Source organism: Falco naumanni, chromosome 6 (assembly GCF_017639655.2).
Source record: "Falco naumanni isolate bFalNau1 chromosome 6, bFalNau1.pat, whole genome shotgun sequence".
In the NCBI taxonomy this organism is placed as follows: Eukaryota; Metazoa; Chordata; class Aves; order Falconiformes; family Falconidae; genus Falco; species Falco naumanni.
This window is the reverse complement of record NC_054059.1, coordinates 64,888,928-64,909,597: the sequence shown is the minus strand read 5'-3', so window position 1 is coordinate 64,909,597 and position 20,670 is coordinate 64,888,928. Positions and strand designations below refer to the sequence as shown.

Below are 20,670 nucleotides of genomic sequence, written 5' to 3'. Positions count from 1 at the left end.
CTGGTTAGTCTGCAACAATTTGTTCTAAATATGATTAAAAAAGACTGCTGGTAGTCGCATATTTACACACATACATACACCCCCTCCTCCCAGCAGGCAGTCGCCTCCCCTTCTGTATGGTGCCCGCAGACACACGCCCTCCCCAGGCACTCTCTTCTCCTGCCACACGTGTAACTAACTTCTTACTCCTCGGTCACACACACACAGATCCTCGAAGGGAAGGGGGGAGCGAGAATTGCTTTGGAACGCCTGGCTAAGCCTCCTCTTTGCCAGGCAGCGATGCACGTTTGAGGAGGCGCAGAGGGAAAGCAGCGTTAGGGGCAGAGGGAGCGCTGCAGCGCGGGCCCGGGAAGGGGCTTTACTCCGAGCTTGCTCTTTACTGCGCGCGTACTTGTGTCGGAGTTTGCTCCCCCGTGGTCTCTCGGCCATGTTCAGCTCCCTCTCGCACCCCCCACCCACCCCCCCCGCCGAATCGCTCACTACCGACCACAGGCCGCGCTTCCCCGCGACCCCCGGGGGCGGGGCGGCACGGCACAGCACGGCACGGCACGGCACGGCACGGCACGGCACGGCACGGCCCGACCCCGGGCGCTGCCCCAGCCCTGCCACCGCCCGCGCTCCCCGATCCCCACTCCCGCTCCCGGCGGGCGGGCGGGCTGCAGCGGGCGTAGGCCAGAGGAACCGGCATATGCCTTGACAGGCGTCACTGCCGTCCTACAGGAAGCAGGGAAGGGCGGGCCCGAGCGGCTGCCAACCAATGGCGAGCGCAATCCTACGTGATGCGGTTACCTGCGAGCTATAAAAGGGGCTGCGTGCGCACTAACCGCTCGCTTACACAGTATGGCCGGCGACATTAGCTAGCGCTCGCTCAACGCTCTTCTCTGTAACAGGGGAACACACGGACTACAAGGAACTGAACCGCATCGCCTGCCCGCCCGCACCCCCGCTCGGACTGTAATCTTCTCACACACGCTCACGCCGTATTTGCCGCCGCGCACTCCGGGTGGTTTTCGCTGGTTTGAAAAAAAAATCTTTTTTTTTTTTTTTCTTCTGTAAATTAATATTAAACAAATTCCCTAGAAGGTGAAACGCGCCCGGACGGACTAGGACCCGGCGGCGGCAGCGCGGCCCGTGCAGCAGCGAACGGTAGCGGCCGGGGGCGGTAGTTTGGTTGTCGTTAATTTCTGTGGTTGTTGGTTGCCGAGTTGTCTCACCATGAAGGAGAACGGTGCACACTTCTTCGAAGGGACCGAGAAGCTGCTGGAGGTGTGGTTCGCCCGGCAGCAGCCCGCGCAGCAGGAGCCGCACCAGAGCAAGGGGTCCGGCGATCTTCGCACCATACCCAGGTCCGTTAACGGCCGGGGAGGCGGCGGGCGGGAGCGCTGCCCTGAGCGGGCGGGAGGGGCCGGTGGATGGCCGGCGCGCGCGGGGCCCGGGCGTGGTGGCGGCGGTGGCGGCGCTGGGTGGGAGGCGGCGGGCGAGAGTGCGGGCGGGGCGGCGGAATGGCCGTGCGCGGGCTGGCGGCAGCGCTGATGGGGGCTGGTTCCGGGGTGGCTCGGGGGGGCGGTTGGTGGCAACGGCCGCGCGCGGCGGGCAGGCGGCCTCCCTCCCCCCTCCCTCGGTGACAGCACCGGCCTCTCCCGTCAGCCGGCGCAGCGTCCCCGCACCCGCGGGAGGGCAGGGGGTGACCTTCCGCCGCCCTCCAGAGACCTCCCGCCCTGCAAGGCTGCGGCGCCGGCCCGCGGAGGCAGGGAGCTTCCCCTGGTCCCGGGCGGGCGGGGTGGCGGGTGGCGGTGCCGGGGGGGCGGAAGCCATTCCGTGCTGCCGCCGCGTGCAGCCCCGTGCGGTCCGTGCTGGCAACATGTGGCGGCGGGGGGAGCCGGGCGTGTGCCGCGCCGGCCGGGAGTGCCTGCGGCTGGAGGCGGCTGGTGGAGTGTCGCAGTGCCGCTGGCGGCCGGGGGCATGGCAGCGGCGCCCACCCCTCTGCACCAAGGCTCCGCGCACGCTGCGGCTGCCGGTGGCGGCTGGCCCCGCTCGCGGGGGGAGCCGCGGTAAGTCCCTTCACGGCGGGGCTTCCTGACCCCGGCAGCCTCGGGATGGGAGGGCTCGGAGAACCTGCCCGTTGGGCCCGGCTGTGCCGCGCTGCCGGGAGTGTGGCTATAGGAATCGCATCCCCGGTTCATGAAGGACAGGGGAGATCCCTCTCGCTGTCGCGACGAGGATTGATGGTTCCCTCACATGGCCGGTTTCGCCGCCACCTCCGGTACCGTGTGGCTGGGCAGGCTCACGCAGCGGCGCTCGGGGACGGCAGCGAGCGGTGCGCGGGAACCCACCCGGTGGCCGCCGGTGGCGAGGCGGGGGGGGGTGTCCCTCCTCCCCCCCCACAAGTGTGGCTGGAGCCACGATTTACACGTGAGTCTCTTGGCTCGGCTCCCAGCTCGCGCTGCCTCTTTTCTTTTTCTTTTTTTTTTTTTTTTCTCCCCCCCACCCCCCACCCCATTGACAAGTTCAGGCCAATGAGCGCCGGGCGCCGCGGAGGGGTGGGCCCGCGCCTGTCACCCAATGGGCATGTGAGGAATGTGCTGGCGCTTCTTTCGCTGCCACCCGGGGCGGGAGGCGGGCGGGCCCGGGGCCTGCGCGGCCGCCTGCGCACACGTGTTCCGCGCCCGGGCCTCGCTGGGAGAGGGCAGCTCCCCTCCTGCCGCGGAGGTGTGCCTGCTCGCCCTTTGTTAGGCGGCACGGTAGCTGATGGCCACCTGCCGGCACGCCGGTCGTCTCTGAAACCGTGCAGGGCAAGGCGGGTGTGAAAAAGTCTTTCCTGGCGATTGCCAGTGCAGTATTTTATAGGGAGGTGGTCTGGGAAGACTGGAATGCCCGAACTTGTGATTTGCAATAGTGGGTCCAGCTGTACATCTCCAGAAAATTATGTCCTGGCACAGGTGCCCTGGAAGTGTCGGGAAACGGTAGCTGTGAGCTTGAAGCACAAAGCAGGATCAGCTTATGGACCCAGGACTGTATATGGGTTGGTAAAGATGACAAGATTGATATGTAGGTGTAATCAGCAGACATAGTTGAGGCAAGCCTTTTTTTTCAACTATACAGTGCAGATCTGAAGGTTATACTTATGTTGGTAGTTAAATACCAATATGGTGAACTTTAACTTTTCAGTAGCTTTTATGGTAGCTGGAGGATCCGGTGTTTTCAGAGTATCCAGATCTACTTTTTGTATCGCTGTTACCCAGTGGTCTTAGGTCAGGGAGGTTGTCATGATGTATTCAGTGTTTGGAATATGTTAATAATGGTAGTGTTTCTGTTCAAAGGCATACTTAGCATATGTTATTAGTCTTTTCTTTTGATGTTTCCTGTGTGTATATATTGGAAGAGTTAGCTATGCAAAGATCTGAATTGCCAATGGGCCGGTAAATGCCTTTCCTGAAGTAACAAGTAGCCCGTGCTGTGTGCATGTGTGTATATGTATACACCACTAGCTCATGGGTGTTGGAAGCTTTGTTTCTGCCATGCCAGAAGTATTACAGAATGCATGTTTACCTTTGACCTGTTGGTGTAATGAGGTGGTTTGCTCATGAAAGTGTTTGGCTTGAAGCTATTTAGACCTTTTTGAATAATGTGCTTAACATGGAAATCATCAGATGCGGTTATACATTTCTTTGATGTTTAATGCTGTAGCAGATACCACAAGGTATCAATTTGTATAGGTAATATCCAGGCAATCCTGGAAGACTTATTGCAAATCCTAGTTGAGATATGTGTGCATGATCTGAGTTATGAGGCCACTTGATTCCTGTTGTGTTTGTCTTCAAATGGAAAGATTCCAAAAACACTTGACTACTAATATGCTGGTGTTGGAATATACAGATCTAGTTAAAAAACATTCTGCAGATGTTTTCCTCACTGACACATTCATGGTCTCCGGTGTTCTGTTCGTGAGCTCAGATTTGTGTTTACAAAAGTGCAAACTTAATTCTTAAAACTGCTCAAAAGCATTTAATGCAGTTAAGGCAGGTACTGTGACAGTTCCTTTGTAAGGTTTAGATATGGCTGTAAAGTTTTAATAGAGTAGATAAAACTGTTAACTGTTGAACATGTGGTCTTTAACACTGTTTTGAAGCTGTGAGCAAGCTTTGAAGGCCTTTGTGTTAATTGGCTCTTAATACAAGATGCTAGTTGAAGCTATGTACTTCTCCAGTAGGAAGCTGTGATGTGACTGAAAATTGCAGTTAACCTGTGTCCGGGAGTAATTATCAGTGTTGGTGTGTTGCTAGCATGAAATTAAGTATTATGAACATTCATTTTAGAAAATTGTTGGAACTAAATTATTACAGTTGATGGATGCAAATGAAACAGAATATATCCTATTTTGCTAATTTTGTAAAGGTAATCTAATAAACTAGTTTGTGTTGAACAGAATTTGAAATCAAAGCTGAAACTGTAGAACAATAGCTAAATTAGAATCAAGTTGCAAACCAGTTGAGCTTGCCTTTTGTATTGTAACACCTGCTTAGTAGTGAAATGTGAGCCATTCATCTACTGGATGACTAAGCTGGTGTTCAGAGCTAAAAATTTGCATGTTGCATGTGCTTGCTAGGGATTAGATGTTTTAAAGTCTTTGCTGGAGATCACCAACAAAAAAAAAATAGGAAAAAAGTTAGTCAACTAATGCAATTAAACTTTTTCCATTTTTTCCTCCTATGGGCAAGCCTGCTTTCTAGAGAAGAATTCAGATAGGTCTGAAATAGTACAGAAGATACCTATACTTACTGTTCTAATACATTCAGTAAAGGTCCCAACTAAAAGCTTCAAGTATTGAACATGGGCTTTACTTTGCTTTTAAGATTTGGGGGGGAACAGGTCTTGTGGTTGACATAGTGGCAAGCATCTGGAGGTGCCTACCTTACTCATATTCTAAAGTGGAATGAACATTTTTGTGGTCTTGAAATAATTGGCTTTAACTGTAGTACTTGTTCTCACTATGCTTTGTAAAGCAAACTTTATAAAAAATAGCCTTAAACGATGTGTAAAAAAAGGCAGGTTTGCTGCAAACATGATGAACATGCTGCCAGCCCTAGAGTTGTGGTGATGAGTAGCATGTTTGGTGTCCCCACAGTAAAATAAGCTGGTTATTTCTTCAGATGTGCAGCTATGCATTTCACATCTCAAGGCTTATGATGTTGAATGTACAGGAGTTTGAAATGCGGGCTAATGATGCAAATATTAAAGAGTCTATCTCAAGCATTGAACCCTGAAGAAAGGTCTGAAATAAGCTTGTTTATGGACCTTTAATGTGCTTCCTACTTGTCTAAACCATGTGGGCAAGCAAGAAACTAGAGAAAAACTAGTGCTGTAGTAAGCAGTACGGGGTGAACTGAGGTTCTCATCCTGTGCTACATGAAAACTTCTAAGCACCAATACAGTCATGCATCTGATGGGAGTCCTGTAAATACTTGTGTTGTGCTGCACCCTATAGCCTGACTCAACTCACTGCTGCAGTGCTGTTGCACCTCTAACCCCTTCCCCCAGTCCTTAGGATTGTGGCAGTGTTACCTGACTGTTTTATCAGAACAGTGAAGGTACAGGGAGGCTGGTCAGTGAGCCCCATTCTACTCTTGCTCCTGCAGTGCTCTGGAACAACAGTGTAGGGTTCACAAACATTACTCTGTGTGGAGACTGGGGAGAAGGTAGGGTAGGCAGGACTGTGCCAGGATAGGGGCTTCTGTCACTTGGTACTTGCTGAGTGTTACATGGAGAAGAAATGTAATCTGGAGAACTTTATGCAAGAATGCAGTCTTCCCTCTTCAGAAGTGGTATTCATAAACTAGATTTTAGCAAGTAAGTTCAAAATAACAGGTAAAATGTTTGCTTGTACCTCTGAACTGTAAAGAAAGGCTTCACACAAAGGAAGCAAGCCCTTCTACACACTGTTCCTGGTCGTGATACTGCTTGCAGGAAGTTAATATGTGTTGAAAGCTTCTTGATATCTTCCTGCCTTACCACTGAAACTGCTAAAGAATTTGATTAGTCACGTCCTGTCAAAGATCTGGTCACTTAGCGTGAGACTCGATAGAGCATCTGATTAAAAAAAAAAAAAAACTAGCTACTGGTATATTCCGAAAAGGGCTTTATTAGTGACTGTTGACTCACCCAGGAGAAGAGGAAGATTTGAGGCTTATGGTAGATAATTTCTGCCTTACAGCATGTTCCTTTTGGAGAAGGTTACACTCAGACTTGCCCTGAATGTTGCCTGTAAGTCTTGTTGAAGCCATGATGTACCTATTTGGGGCTCATGTTTTCTTAAACACCTTGGGTGGCAGGTATGTGTTCTCCTTTGAGACACTGAATAGCTTTGGATGTAAAGGATGGAGTTGCCAGTGCATGTATACTGTTGTAACTGCAATAATGATAAAGGCCTGCCCCGGGAGAAATATGCAACCTTTAAAGCACTGTCAGTGGCTATCTTTGAGCTGTTGCTGGAATACTTTGGTGTGATTTTCTTTAGTAGCTGGCTAAACACTTTCTAGGTAAGAAGTATTTTGTGAGGAGTACTGTTCAGGATCACTTTATGTGGCTGCAATTTTCTGTTCCGGTGACTGTCTTTAATTCAAGATTAAGTTCACGTCCCTGGAGAGTTTCTTAAGTTTAAGATAAGGGAGATGGCAGGCAGTCTTTCTGTATATCTATGTTGAGAGCATATAGAGGGTGTGTGGGGTTTGTGCACTCCACAGATACTGCTGAAGTAAAAATACCAAGTTGCCAGTACCTGAACTCAGGGTGTGAACATAGTTCAAGATAATCAATCTTAAACAGCAATTTATAAACCAAGTTAGAATTCTAATAAATAATTCACATGCAGCTGTCTGTAGAGAAATAGCCTAACTGCTAGTAGATGCTTTAAAAAGCTTGTGATTTCTGTGTATTTGGTCTGTACTGCATCTGCCTGTTTCAGGATGCTTGAAACTACTGTTGCAGTGCTGCAGACACTGGTATTTCACCAGCTTTGGTGCCCCTCGGCTACATCTTGGTGTTGGTAGTTTAGACAAGACATAAGTTTGACCATACTGGATCATGGTATTGGCAGGAATGTACCTACTTAACTGTAGCTTGCTGATGAGGTAACTGTTGTATCTATTGGCTCCTAAAAAAAGCACCTGGTAGGTAACAGGTGAAGGAATAAGTGTTCTGCAGTTGAATGCTTGATTTTTTAAAACAAGGTCTTACAGAAAGTACAAGATAAGGATTGTTACTACTTCACTACAGACTTGTCGGCTCTTCTGTTTTAATGAAGAGCTGTGCAAGAGTATGTATACAGTTTAAGCTGTCTTTAGAAGTTCCATAGGGTGTATTTCTTAAGAGTTGCAGCCCCACTGCAAAACATCTCTTCCTCCCAGTGGTGGTGGTATTAGCAAGGTACAGTTACTGGGATGGTGGGATGGGATGCTTCTGGAGGCTGTTAATTGCCAGTAGGAGCTGAGTTGTTGATGTAGTTCCCAGTCTCTAAATTCTTATTACCCCTTCCCAGTGGGCCTGAAGCAGCAGTGTTGTGCTACTGCTTGGGGTGCTTGAGTCCTGTGTTAAGAACTTGGTTTACCCCTGAAGGTAAAGGCTCAGAACAGAGCAATAACTTGCATTCAGAAATGTAGTTTTAATTGGCAAGGAAAACTTGATTCATTGCTTACTCTTTCAGAAGTAGGAAATAGAGGAGCAAATGTGATGGTCTGGAACTTGGTTGAGAACTGCTGACTGTTCGTTTCATTACACAGTGTAAGTGTACTTCCTGAAAATAAATTAAAATGCCTCTCAGTTCTGATAGGTTTACCATACTGACATAGCTGGGTGGCAGTTTGAACGGAAGTCACTCGCATTCTGGTAACAAGTCAGAGTTCATAAGGCACTAAACATTGCAGTATAGGAGTAGATTGCTAAACTTGGTATTTTCTTTTTGCACGTTCTCCTAGTCAAGTATAGAACATGTAGCTTTCTACCATTCAAACACGGACAGTTTTTCACACTTGAATAGACTTATTCTGTTTTCATTTGGTGTTCTCTGAGCATGTGTAACCATTTAAGATGGGCATGGTGCTTGCCCACTGGAGAAATGTAATTTTTTAATTAGGTGGCAGTTACTTGAAATTTCAGAAACAGGAACTTAAGCTTTGGAGTGAAGTGGGCAATAAGCCTATGTAACAGCAAGGAGTTGGTCTCATGCTTTTTCAGTCTGGAGTTCCAATGGATGCATGTCTGCTACAGAACTTAGTTGGCTACCAATGATTCTCATGCATCATATTCTAGTATGCTTGGCTTGAGTATAGGAAAGCTGTTTGCAAAGAGTTTGGGATTGTCCTGATACCTGGCTACAGGAAATAATTTAGGAAGTAGTTTTATTGAGAACTGGTGTCTTGGATTTTGCCTTTTCAGTTGGAGGCTTTACTTCCCAGTTAAAACTTCACTCAGTTATGAAATAACGTTTTCCAGTATTTCATGGTTACAGACTTTGAGGATTTTTACTTGCCAAAACCAAAATGGGATTAGCTGCAAAACATGTACTGATAACTACTGAAATACTTTTTTAAGGTGAATTTTTGTTTTCACAGTAAATGTGGGTGAACATTGCTTGACTCTAACTAGTAACACTTAAATGATTACACAGATTAAAGGAAGAAATGCAAGAACTAGACTTCTAGTGAACTCAGTCTGCTTGATACAAAGTAGTCCCAGATGTTCCTCCTTAGCTGTGCTTTAAACAATGGAAAATGTCAAATACTAAGGTCATCTTGCTTAATATATAGAGACTAAATCCAGCATGTTAGCAGCCTTTCTGTAGTTTTCTGTGCTACTTAAAAATGCATGTAGATACAGGCCAGTATCTGTCCAAACCTTCTCCCTAATGTGGCAAAGTCTGATCCTGGATGTTGCAACCTTATGTTAGTCTGGTTTATGTATGCTTCTGGATCAAGCCTGACATCTTGTATATTTCTCAACATGTAGGCTTTTTTTCCTTAGTGCTACTGTATTCAGATGAAATGGTGAACTTACCCTTTGTTCCTGTAAAGGTTGAATGCGTGAACACTTAGCATATGCTTGGCTACGTTTCTGCAGTGGAATAGTGAAGAATTGAGCAAAGTTTTAACCTTCATTGTTAGACTTCTTGAACACCAAAATTGTTACATCTTCCTCTATGTGATTGAAAAGAAAATGAGCAGTTTTCCTGAAATGCCTGCACAGAACTGTACTACCAAAGAAAGTTCTCACTTGTCTACGTAAAGTTGAGGTTTTGACTGTCTGACCAGGTAAGAAGCTTGTGAAGGCTGAGACCTATGCTCTTGTGTATCCTAAGATAGTTACATACCCTTTAATACTTAGACAAGTGCAAAATGAGATTTGTAGTAATGTGCAAATGGGGTTACTGCAGCTCGGCATCAGGCAGCATAAGGGAATTTTACCTCTGCTTTCGTAAGTGCTGTGTCGGATGCTGGTTGTTTCTTTGATGGCAGACAAAATCAGTAGTGGTACCAGAGTGATTTGAACAAGTTAACACATTACCTGGTTCAGTTTACAGGAAGAGTGTAATAGGATATTAGAGGGAAGATAGTAAGGCTGGCAAATTTTTGCAGGTGTGCTGTAGCTTCCAGAGAAAACTAAATCCTTCAGTCCCCTTCTCAGCAAAACTGTGATTGTCTAGGAGTGTTTAAAACGTTACCTAAAACACAGGATACACGGTTATGCTCTCTGCATTTACCAGGTTTTTCAAAGATGAGCAGACACTTGCATTTTCATGTAAACCTGAGTATTGGGAACAGAGCTAAACCTAGTCAATGATGTAAGTTTAGAGCTGAATAAATGTGTGGGACTCTATCTGAGCAGTAAAACAAACTTCTTTAATTTGACATGCAGATTTGAGTGGTCTGTGCTGTCATGTCTGTAGCTGCAGAAATGTATTTCATCAAGATTCACTAATGGTCGGTAGGGAAAACCTCACTTTGATTTTTAAGTTTCCAGTTATATCAAAGAGTTCATAAACTTGTTCAGATGGGTACTTAATTAGGAGGGATTTCAAGATACATAGGATTCTATTAATCTTGTTTTTAATAGCTTTAGTCTCATCTAAAAGGAGGCTATGGCATGTGTCTAAGTATATTCTGGCTGACTCCTGTATAAATACACTGCTTTAGTGTAATACATGCTTTAAAAGGGAAAATACTCAGTGTTTAATAGGAAAGATAGAGTGAAGTTTCAAGGAGGCATTCTCAGGTGAGAGAAATCAAGGCATTTATTTGCTGGGTGTTTGGAGGCAAAGGGCATCTCAGTGTTCTGGTTGCATGTACAGCAGAATCTAAAACCTTCCAACTTTGCAAACCAACCAGTTTTCTAAGGGGAGGGGTTGGTGGCTGCTGGAGTAGCCCTGCCGGTAGAGTTACAGTGAGTGCTCTGCCCTGACATAGAGCTGTAGAGCTTTTGCAGTGTCAATAAAAGTAGAGAGGTCAGACTCCTGAGGATGGATTAGGCTGACAGTTACATAGGCAGCTGAGCCAATCTAATTCCTTGCTTGGGGATGAAAAAATGGCTTTTTTCATGCTTCTAGCTGCAACTGGTTGTTCCAGCTCTACTGATGGGCAGGTTAGTTTTATGCTGGCTTAGTAAATTTCTTAGTTTGACAGATCTGAGCACAAGAGCCAGCACAAACCTGCAGGTGGGGTATGTTGTGGGAAGGCAGGGATGGGAGAAGTAGAGCAGCTGGCAGTCTTGTGATTTTGCAGCTTGAGGAAGCTATGTTTCTGCCTGCTCTAACAAATTTGACTGCTGTGTTCTACTAATCTGATGTAGACAAAAGACTGAAGTGACAATGAAAGTAAAGTCTGCCATTTCTTATGAGTGCTTGGAAGTTTTGGGGATTAATATAAGCTCTTCTAGTTTCTTAATAAAATTCCTTGTAGGATGAGTAATGACAGTAAAGAATTGAAATGCTAGACTTTACCACTATACTGAAATCTAGCAGTATATATGCAAATAGTTTAGTTTATTTTTTGTAAGTGTATTCCAAAGTACTTGTAACAAGTCTTCTGTATCTTCTAGAGGTAGAAGGAATCCTGCGATCCTGATGGAAAAATGAGGAATTCAGGTCATTGAGATGTATTAGTTTTTAGGACTGGTTTTCAATTAAATTACGAATTTGACTCTAATCTGGACAAATAAAACATGTTAACTTGCTGGTTTACTCTTGTAGTTGCCAATAACTACTGTGACTGAAGCAAATAGAGAGTCAACCTAAATCATACCTTCAGTCATAATAAATTTTATATTGGTGCATGTGGGATGCAGGACTTAAGGTTATCTTTATTTGCCTAGTTAGAAGCTTGGGGTTGCTGCTTGACAATTGTCCTCATGCAGAAGATTACATGAACAGATCTTGAGGAATGCTTAGCTATTAAGAGCTAAGAATTGGATGTTACAGTATTGTGGGAGATGGTTCCTATATTAAAGTCTTCTCCTTTTGTGCGCTCAGATCCAGCAACTGAAGGCAAGAGCTATGGTCTTGTTTGGGCTGTACTTTTTACCCAGGGTTCCAGAAAGCTTCAGTTTAACATGTTGTTTGTGCTCTTCTATAATTTCTTCACAGGATTGAGTGGGACAAACTTCTGGAGAATGTGCATTGTTTGATCATAAGTGTGACAAAAACTGACAAGCAGGAAGCTTATGTACTCAGGTAAGCCACTAGCTTATTATTTCAGTCTCCAGGAGGTCAAAAGTTCAAGCTGTTATCAGGGATCCACTTGGCTGAGATCTTGGTTTAGGATCCTGCTGTGGATCTGACTAAAACTTGCAGAGGTTTGCTAATTACAGTAATGCCATGTTTCTCTTCAGTAGTGGCAATGTCTGTCTTTGTAGTTATCAGTGTTTGCCTTTTTTCTTCAACTAAAATGATAAAGGAGCTGTGGTGTTTCTGCACCTGATCAGATTTTTTTTCGGCAGTAAATGTCTCACCAGTTAAGAGGTTTAGGATTACTTCAGCAAAATAGTCCATGTAGGTGTCACTTCTAGATTAGTAAAAACTTTATCAGTAGATCGGCTTTAACTCCAGTTAATGCAATCAAGTGGAACAACTCTTTCAGATGTCCTTAGCTTGGCTGCAAAAGTGCAGCTTCCCTGACATCTTGGAATTTTTGTTGCACAGCAGCTATAAGGATGCTACTTTTGCCATGGTTTTCATCTTGCAAAATAGTTTCCTGCTTTTTCTACATGAACTTTACAGACACATTGACATTCTCTGCCTTACTTCAGATTAGAAAACCTGAAGCATTTGTGCTCTTAAAGGCTGCCTTGAGGGCAAGGTTGGGCTAAGAGCAAGCTAGTCAAATGGTGCTGAAGTCTTGTTTCCACGAGCTTAGTATATGTAAAACAAAATCCTGAAGAGAATTTAACTAGTTACAACTAGACTGGATGAAGTCTAACCTTGACTTTGAATTCTTAAACAGCATTCCAGACAGAGTGAGTGAATTAAGTTAGACTTTCATTCTCATTATTCAGTTACTTGGTGAGAAGATACTTGTGATGCATGTTTGAAGTGTTCTGGATGTAGTATCCATGCTTTTCTCCAGTTCAGTGGGATTGTAGTTAAGTATCTGACTTCACAGTTTATGTATAGTTAATTTCTGCATCTTGTGTAAGGCATAGTGTATAGCTGTGTGTGTACTCTCCTCATGAGGCTTCCTGTTCCTGTGGACAGGTGCTGATTTACCACTTCTAGTAGCCAGTTTTCCTAGAATATACACCCGGCCAATTTAGCTAAAGCTTTTGCCTTTTTTGAGTTCACTTTCTCATAGACTTCATTTCAGCTGAGAGTCAGATTTCAAGTTTGACCCTGTCCTGTGTCTGGGTTAAGAAACTGTATGTCTATGTTGTGTACCCACTTCACAGCATGTTTGTATTTCTCTAAGACTGAGGATATGTAATGCATGTAGTACCTCTTTCTCTGTAGTGTGGTAGCTGTGTAATATCATGCTTCCAGCAGATATTTGGTTTGGGAGGTCATAACAGCTCTCAAATGTTAACTGAAACTTACTGGTTTTGACCCATTTGCCAAGCATGCTTATGTATCATATGCTGGATGTTCACTCACAGTAATGCCGTTTGGTTGGGATAAGAACCAAGATCTAACAGTTCTGTTCTGGCTTGTTTCATATAAAGCACTTACTATATTTTTAACACATCTTTTTTTTTTTTCAGTGAGAGTAGCATGTTTGTCTCCAAGAGACGTTTCATTTTGAAGACGTGTGGTACCACCCTCTTACTGCAAGCACTGGTTCCCCTGTTGGAGCTTGCTAGGGAGTACAGTGGGTTTGACTCAATTCAGGTAAGATGTCAAAAATTCTCTATCTTCCTTAGAACGTACAAAAAGCTTTTTACTGATATTTCAAACTCACTGATTTTATTAAATATTCTGAAACATCTTTTCTATTTACATAAACTTCCCGTAATGGGAAAACTGTAATACAAGATACCTTGCTCTGCTGTAGGAGTTAGCCTTCTATTTGCCTCTTAAAGGATGCCAACTTGAAAGTGTTTGGCTTGAGTTAAGGTTCTTGAAGGGTGAAAGACCTTCATGCCTGTGTTGTCAGTGCTGAAGTCACTGATGTTTTCTTGTGGAAAACAAATTTGAAGTGAGCTGTATCCTGTAGCTTACAAATTAAGATAAGGATAACCATATGACTCTGAAATGGAAGTACAGGTAGCAGTGACTTGACAATGACAACTTGGGTCCTGTGAAAGCCTATAATACTTCCATTTATCTAGATTTTTTTGATTCAAGGTGGATGGATATATCCAATATCTAAGATGCACTTTTTTTTTCAGAGCTTCTTTTATTCACGTAAGAATTTCATGAAGCCTTCCCACCAGGAGTACCCACATAGGAATTTCCAGGAAGAAGTAGAGTTTCTTAATGAAATTTTCCCAAGTAAGTTCATGAACTTGAACAAAGCTGCATAGCTTCTGTGAAGCATTGATGTGAAGTGAGAAGGGACAAGCAGTACAGTACAGACAGGCTGCCAGGCCATTCATTCAGCAGTCTTTGCAGTTCTGCAGCCAGCACAAGCTCTTGACTGTGTAAAAACCAAAAGCTACAGATACTTACCTTGATTTCTGACACTGACTTGCCAAAATTACATTTTAAATCATACTTTAGCACCTTGTCTTAACTGTGGTCATCTTCAGACTTACAAATGGAGTGTAGTAAGTCAGTCTGCAGAATCCAGCTCTTAACCCTAAAAGCCTCATTAGAAAGGTAGAATAGTAATTTAAGGTAACTAACACACTGAACATAAGCGTTCTTGGAAAAGTCCCTCCACTAAAGATCTATTTTAAGCATCTCAAAGTCTAAAACTTAGAAGAATAACCTTGAACTTTTAATGGCTGGCAGAAAAGTTTTTTGAAGGAGCATGAAGCTGTAGTACTTACCCAAGTTATTTGAAAATAAAGGCTAATCATTAATTTATTAAGTAGATGCTTAAGAGTACCAGGGCTTCTGTCTGTGCATAGGTAAAGCTGTAATCTGAATTGCTTGTTAGTAGGCTCTGAACTGGAGTGTCTAGTCCACAGTCTGAAGGAGCTGGTTTTTCTCATTATTTGTTTTACATTCCTGAAGTTAAATGTCTGGTTATTTGATACAGATGCTGATTTGTATCAGTGAACCTTTTAGTATTCTTTGAAAGACTTCTGCTATCGTAAAATTATAGGATGAAGCTAATTTTTTACATTAACTGGAGACTTTCTGTGTTGTCTAGATGGAGCAGCTTATTGCATGGGGCGTATGAATTCTGATTGCTGGTATGTATGTGAAGACTTAGAAGTCTTTGGGGCTTGCAGTAGAACTGAACTTGGTGCTACTAGTATTTATTACTTATATTATTTGTATCTTATATAGGTACCTGTACACCCTGGATTTCCCAGAGAGTCGGATATCCAATCAGCCTGATCAGACACTGGAAATTCTGATGAGTGAGCTTGACCCAGTAGTTATGGACCAGTTCTACATGAAAGATGGTGTTACTGCAAATGATGTCACTCGTGTATGTTTGCTTGAGAACTAAGCATTCTGGGGATTGGTGGAAATGGGGCAACAAAATTCTTCACTCTACCTCTTAATACAACAAGGTTTATTTTGTGGTAGGAGAGATCTCATAGAAAATGTCAAGTTAATGTTTGGGGGGTAAAATGGATTTCACTCCAGAATGTTTTCAGGAATGTAACTTCACATTTTCAGTGCTCCTGCTTTAATCTGTTGAAAGGAGCAGTTTGCATTGTTCTGAGTGATTGGAAGCTTATCTTCTGAAAATTTGAGGAATAGGAATAAACCCACAATTCAGAAACTTCCAATAAAGGATGGAGATTGTGAGGAGTACGACTTTCAGTGAAGATAATGAATGCCAGGGGAATCTAGGTACCAAAATTAAGGTTAAATCACGGAACCATTTGGATAGTTGGGAGGGGTGGGGGTGAGATTTAATGTGTAAGTATAACTTGATGGCTTTGCCTCCTTTTTACAAATGGGGAAGTCCTGTGACATGACCATGTTTCACATGACCATGTTTCTCTGGCAAGTACAGTGACTTCATCTGGCTTGATTAGCATACTGTATTTGCTATTGAGATTTGACTGTAGCTCAAGTACCATGTGGGAAATGAGAGTGCTTGGGATTGCACTTCATTCTTGAGTACAAAGAAGTGTATTCTCACTTGAGTAAATGTAAACAGCCTTCACTTCGTAGATACTGGTTGAACAGGAGCTCCGTTTTACATTTTGGTTGCAGAAAAAAATTGGTTTGGATTTTTAGCTGTTCCTTTGTCTTGGAGGTATGCAACTGGGTTCTGTAAGAGGCGGTGTATCTACATGGCAACTTAGTGCTTAATGACTGCATAAGTGAGAGGTTGCAAAAGCAAGCTCGTCTACAGTGGTACAGATTATCAAACTGACTTATTATAGGGATAATTTTGGTGTTGTCACCTAAATTGGTGTTCATTCTGCCAGAGTTAAATGTAAACAAGTGTAAGGATGCATGATAAACTGAGTGGTGTAATTTTAACTTTTTCTATTTTAATTTCAGATGAGTGGAATTCGTGACCTGATACCAGGTTCTGTTATTGATGCTACAATGTTCAATCCTTGTGGGTATTCAATGAATGGGATGAAATCGGATGTAAGTTTTACACTTACTACTAATTAATGTTAAAATAAAATAGTAATTATTTGGTGGTAGTAATAAACTTAATTTTTTTTCAGGGAACTTACTGGACTATTCACATCACTCCAGAACCAGAGTTTTCTTATGTTAGTTTTGAAACAAACATAAGTCAGACCTCTTATGATGACCTGATTAGAAAAGTTGTAGAGGTTTTCAAGCCAGGAAAATTTGTGACAACCCTCTTTGTTAATCAGGTGAGTTTTCTTTCATTAGCTTGTTAGCCTCTGAAATGCATATAGATGCAAACAAAAGCAAGGCTAGAATTTGTTTACTGGAGCAGTAGTTTCATGACTGCCTCTTGTTTGGATGGTAGTTGCTTTGGAAGTAAAATATTCCTCAGTATTACCTTGGCTTGTACTAAATCTTGATCTCCAGAAAACTTAGGAAATACTGTGGTAAGGCAGCCCAGTCTCAGTATTCTACCAGCTTCCTCTGCACTGCAGTGTAGGCATAACTTGCTTTTGCATTTTTCTGGATTTGGCTGCAGCTGTTAGTTGAAGTGCTGCGGTTAATGGTGGTGCTGCCAGCAAATCATAGAATGGTTTTAAGTTGGAAGGGACCTTTCACAAGGTCATCTAGTCCAGCCCCCCTGCAATGAGCAGGGGACATCCTCACTTAGGTCAGTTTGCTTAGAGCCCTGTTCAACCTGACCATGAATGTTTCATGGATGGGGCATGTACCACCTCTGGGGAACCTGTTCCAGTGTTTGATCACCCTTGTAAGAAAAAACCAACAACTTCCTTCTATCCAGCCTGAATGTACCCTCTTTTAGTTTAAAACAATTACCTCTTCCTATCGCAACAGACCCTGCTAAAAAGTTTGTCCTCATCTTTCTTATAGGCCCCCTTTAAGTATTGAAAGGCTGCAGTAAGGTCTCCCTGGGAGCCTTCTCCAGGCTGAACAACCCTCAAACTTGCCAGCCTGTCCTCATAGGAAAGGTGCTCAGTCACCCATAATGTTGCATAGAAAAGCAGTACCATACATAGGGAGCAGAATTGTTGCTTGGGATTGAAACTTCCTGCAGCACTGTCAGGCATGGGTTTGAAGCATGTTGGTAACAGTATCACAAGAACCACACACGAGTATTGTGCTACTCCATCTCTAAATGCTGAGTTTAAAAATAACTTTCACTTTTTTGTTTTCTAGAGCTCTAAATGTCGTACAGTGTTTTCTTCTGCCCAGAAGATAGAAGGGTTTAAACGTCTTGACCACCAGATTGCCCAATTCAGTGATTATAATTTTGTATTTACCAGTTTTACAAAAAATCGCCAGCAACAGCACAGTTGATTAAGCATGAAGAAAAAACGCAAAAAGAAATGCCATATAGAAGGTGGTGGTTGCTTTTTAGTTAATGATTCAGGGGGCCATGCTTTCCACTCCCACCACCTTATAGTTGTGGAAAGCCCTAGGTGTAATCATAGTATAACCATTTTGAATTGTATGCATTATTATATCAAGGAGTTAGATATCTTGCATGAATGCTCTCTTCTGTGTTTAGGTACTCTATGCCACTCTTGCTGTGAAATTGAAGTGCATGTAGAAAAATCTTACTGTATGAAACTTTACAACACTTGTAAAAATGATTCAGGTAGAATTACACACAGTATAGTTTTTCTCCAGGTATCACCAAAAATTCCCCACAGACAGGGCTTTCGTCCTCATTAGACTTGAGCCCTCAACCTACTTGCTGGGGACAGTTCTCTTTTTAAATTGTTGCTCGTTTTTTCATCTATGTTGTGATTTCAGTCTAAAACAGTTTCTGACAGACTTTTATGATTTCTAATGAAAACATTTCTAATTAACACTTTCATGTTTGGAGAAAGTTCTTACAACAGTTACAAATTATTTTGCTACTACAGGTGGTGGTTGATTTATTTTTAAATCAGACTGACGTTTCATGCTCTAATAAATCTTACAGGAATTTGCTCAGTTATACTGTAGGACTGGGCTGATGCATTGGTCTTTCACCTCTAGAAACTTTGGTATTGGTACTAACAGGTTAAGTTTCATCTTGCCTTAGTGCTCATTTATCTGTTAGCATCCCTAAGCTGTCACACTGCTACACAATGGCAGAATTTGAAGAAGGTCCAAGACTTGACAGGGAAGAGCTGAGTCAGGATACAAGTGCTTTGGCATAGGTATATGACAGCCTTGCAAAGTGCAAGTTCATATTAGCACCAAACATCTTCCTAATCACCAGTTATGTCAGACTAAGAAGCTGGTGCTCTGGAGCACTGGCAGGTAGATCTAGTGAAGGAGTGGAATTTGCCAGTCTGGGTGTGATTGGTTTGGATTACTCTCAGTAAAACCGATGACCTACCACTTCTTAACTGTAAAGAATGCTTCTAAATTGATCCAGTGTCGCTTCATTTTGTTGTTCCAAGCAAAGTTAATGCCTCTATCTTGTGACAGTCCTGTAACATTGTTGTGCATGTGACTTATGTTGTATTTGAGTGTTGTGACTTCATCTGTTTTTTCCTCCTAATTACTAAGGTGGTTCCTCTTACTGTGACTTGAGGGCATTAAGTGAAGGCATAGAACAAGAACTGTCTGGGACACCTGGGCAGAAGTGAAGTAGAATGCTATTCATAGAGCATGAATAAGTGTGTTAATCAAAGTCGCTTTAATGGGTATTGACTAAAATGCAGGCTTTACAGAGCTGGCACACTTTCCGCTATGTTTGCAAATACTGGGGTTCTAACAGCTGTGAGACCAGCATGTTAACTATAAAATAGAGATTATCTTCCCCCCTCCTTTGTCCTTGCAATGTTTTGACTTACTGGTTTGACGCAGTGTTTTTTTGTTCCTTCCGTATTTATAAATGAAGCACTTTTTCAGTGCTTCTAAACTAAAGTCTGCTTGGTTAGAAATCAAGTGGTTGCAACACTTTGATTTGTTTGTTTTTTCTTTTAAGCATATTGTTGATGTTCTTTACCAGTGTTACCAATTACATGCTGTAAATGGCACTAATGCTTTTTGGTGTTAATATTGAGGACCAATATTCCAGTGGGGTTTTTTTGTGCTTAAACATTGTCCCAGCTGACCTGATGTTTGTTGGCTTGAGGTCCTTAAAGTAGACTGAAGATCCCTTTTCAAGTAATACTGAAATACACATCTTACAAGCAGAAGCATAAGCCTTGGCTATAAAAATGAAAGGTTTTGAATGGATTACTGAACTATCTAGGGTGATCAGGATGGGGGGGAGTATGGTGTTTATAATAATTTCTGTGGTGTTAGACTTTGATCATTTAAAAATATCTGTACCACAACTTAATGCTTCAATAAAAGTTCGCTTAAATTGTTTGTAGTGATGATGCAGCAATTCTACCCTTCATGCTTTTGGTACCAGCTGGTTTACTTCTGAAATTTACTTTGTCCTTGTAGGGGGTCCATCTCAACTGTTAATGTGTTGCTAGTTTAAAATGAGACGGCATGTTAAAGGAAGCAAAATGAAAATATTAGCTGTTCTTAACAGCTAACAATCAGAGATTTGCTGTCATCTTAACCTGTATTTTTATTTCAGTATTAACTATCTCAAATATTTCCCTGAATTAAAACAATTCCTACTTCTTCTGCTCCTAGCATACATTTATGCTACTTAAGCTTAGACTGAGGCTTCAGGGTGAAGTTTGTCTCAAGATAAAGTAGGCATGTACCTAATCTGGATAGTGAACTAGACCAAAAGTTAGTGGCTAGGAATGTCAGTGCTAAGTGGATGCCAACATAATTGTAACCCAACATAACTGGAACTTCCACAATTCCATGTGATCAGTCCTACAGGAATAATGGCTGCAGTTTCACCATACCTCCAAAGCCCTAGTAATAATGGTGGTGTCACCAAAGTAGGAAAAACTTGTGTTTAGTGTTGAAGGCCTAATACCTTTAAATTGCACATGTCTACATAAAGGTTTTGTTAGTCACCCAGAACCTATTATGTGATGCTAGACCCTTCTGATTGTGTTTTGGATGTTAAATAGGATCTTTTAGTTACATGAAGTACTTCAACACTGAAAACACCAGAGTCTTCCATGAACAGAAGAAATTTCAGCTTACAGCATCAAGAGATCCTGTCTGACAATCTTGGATATGACAAGTTAGCAGTAACCTGCCTCTGAAGAACTGCTTTCTAGACTGACCTCCACAAAACTGAAGATTCATCTTAATCTTCTATTTTAATCCAGTTTGCCTGAAGTTAGCAGGTTTCTTGTAAGATTACTTGTCATCTTCATGCTTTCCACCTCAGGAGTATTCGTCAGTAACACTCCTTTACACTAGCCCTTCTCTTGCAAATGGTGCTGATACTGACATGAGAAATTAGATGGTATCTACATAATTCTATCAATTATAGCAAGAGAAATGCAAAGCTTGCTGTAATCATCAGCTGTGTTAAATATTTTTTTCATAAACTTGTGAAGGAAATG

The 20,670-nt window shown here is 42.9% G+C and overlaps 1 protein-coding gene across 2 annotated transcripts; it reads left to right on the top strand.

Annotated features, from left to right (window-relative positions):
* The first annotated feature begins 814 nt into the window (after window positions 1-814).
* AMD1 (adenosylmethionine decarboxylase 1) lies at window positions 815-19,552 on the top strand. 2 transcript variants are annotated; one of them, XM_040597626.1, is made up of 9 exons: window positions 815-1,346; window positions 11,630-11,716; window positions 13,237-13,363; window positions 13,864-13,966; window positions 14,793-14,835; window positions 14,933-15,077; window positions 16,112-16,204; window positions 16,288-16,443; window positions 17,396-19,552. In XM_040597626.1, exons 1-9 carry the CDS (start codon window positions 1,216-1,218, stop codon window positions 17,534-17,536), a joined length of 1,026 nt encoding a protein of 341 aa, XP_040453560.1. In that variant the 5' UTR covers window positions 815-1,215; the 3' UTR covers window positions 17,537-19,552. The 2 variants fall into 2 exon arrangements, with proteins under 2 accessions (XP_040453560.1, XP_040453561.1); XM_040597627.1 differs by lacking the exon at window positions 815-1,346 and adding an exon at window positions 7,800-9,302.
* Window positions 19,553-20,670: the final 1,118 nt, after the last annotated feature.

Excerpts from the sequence above, each read along its gene's own strand:
- AMD1 (XM_040597626.1), top strand. The coding sequence starts at position 1,216 with ATGAAGGAGAACGGTGCACACTTCTTCGAAGGGACCGAGAAGCTGCTG. Across the intron at positions 14,836-14,932 it reads CGTATGAATTCTGATTGCTG|GTACCTGTACACCCTGGATT; the intron begins GTATGTATGTGA and ends TATCTTATATAG. Across the intron at positions 15,078-16,111 it reads CTGCAAATGATGTCACTCGT|ATGAGTGGAATTCGTGACCT; the intron begins GTATGTTTGCTT and ends TTTTAATTTCAG.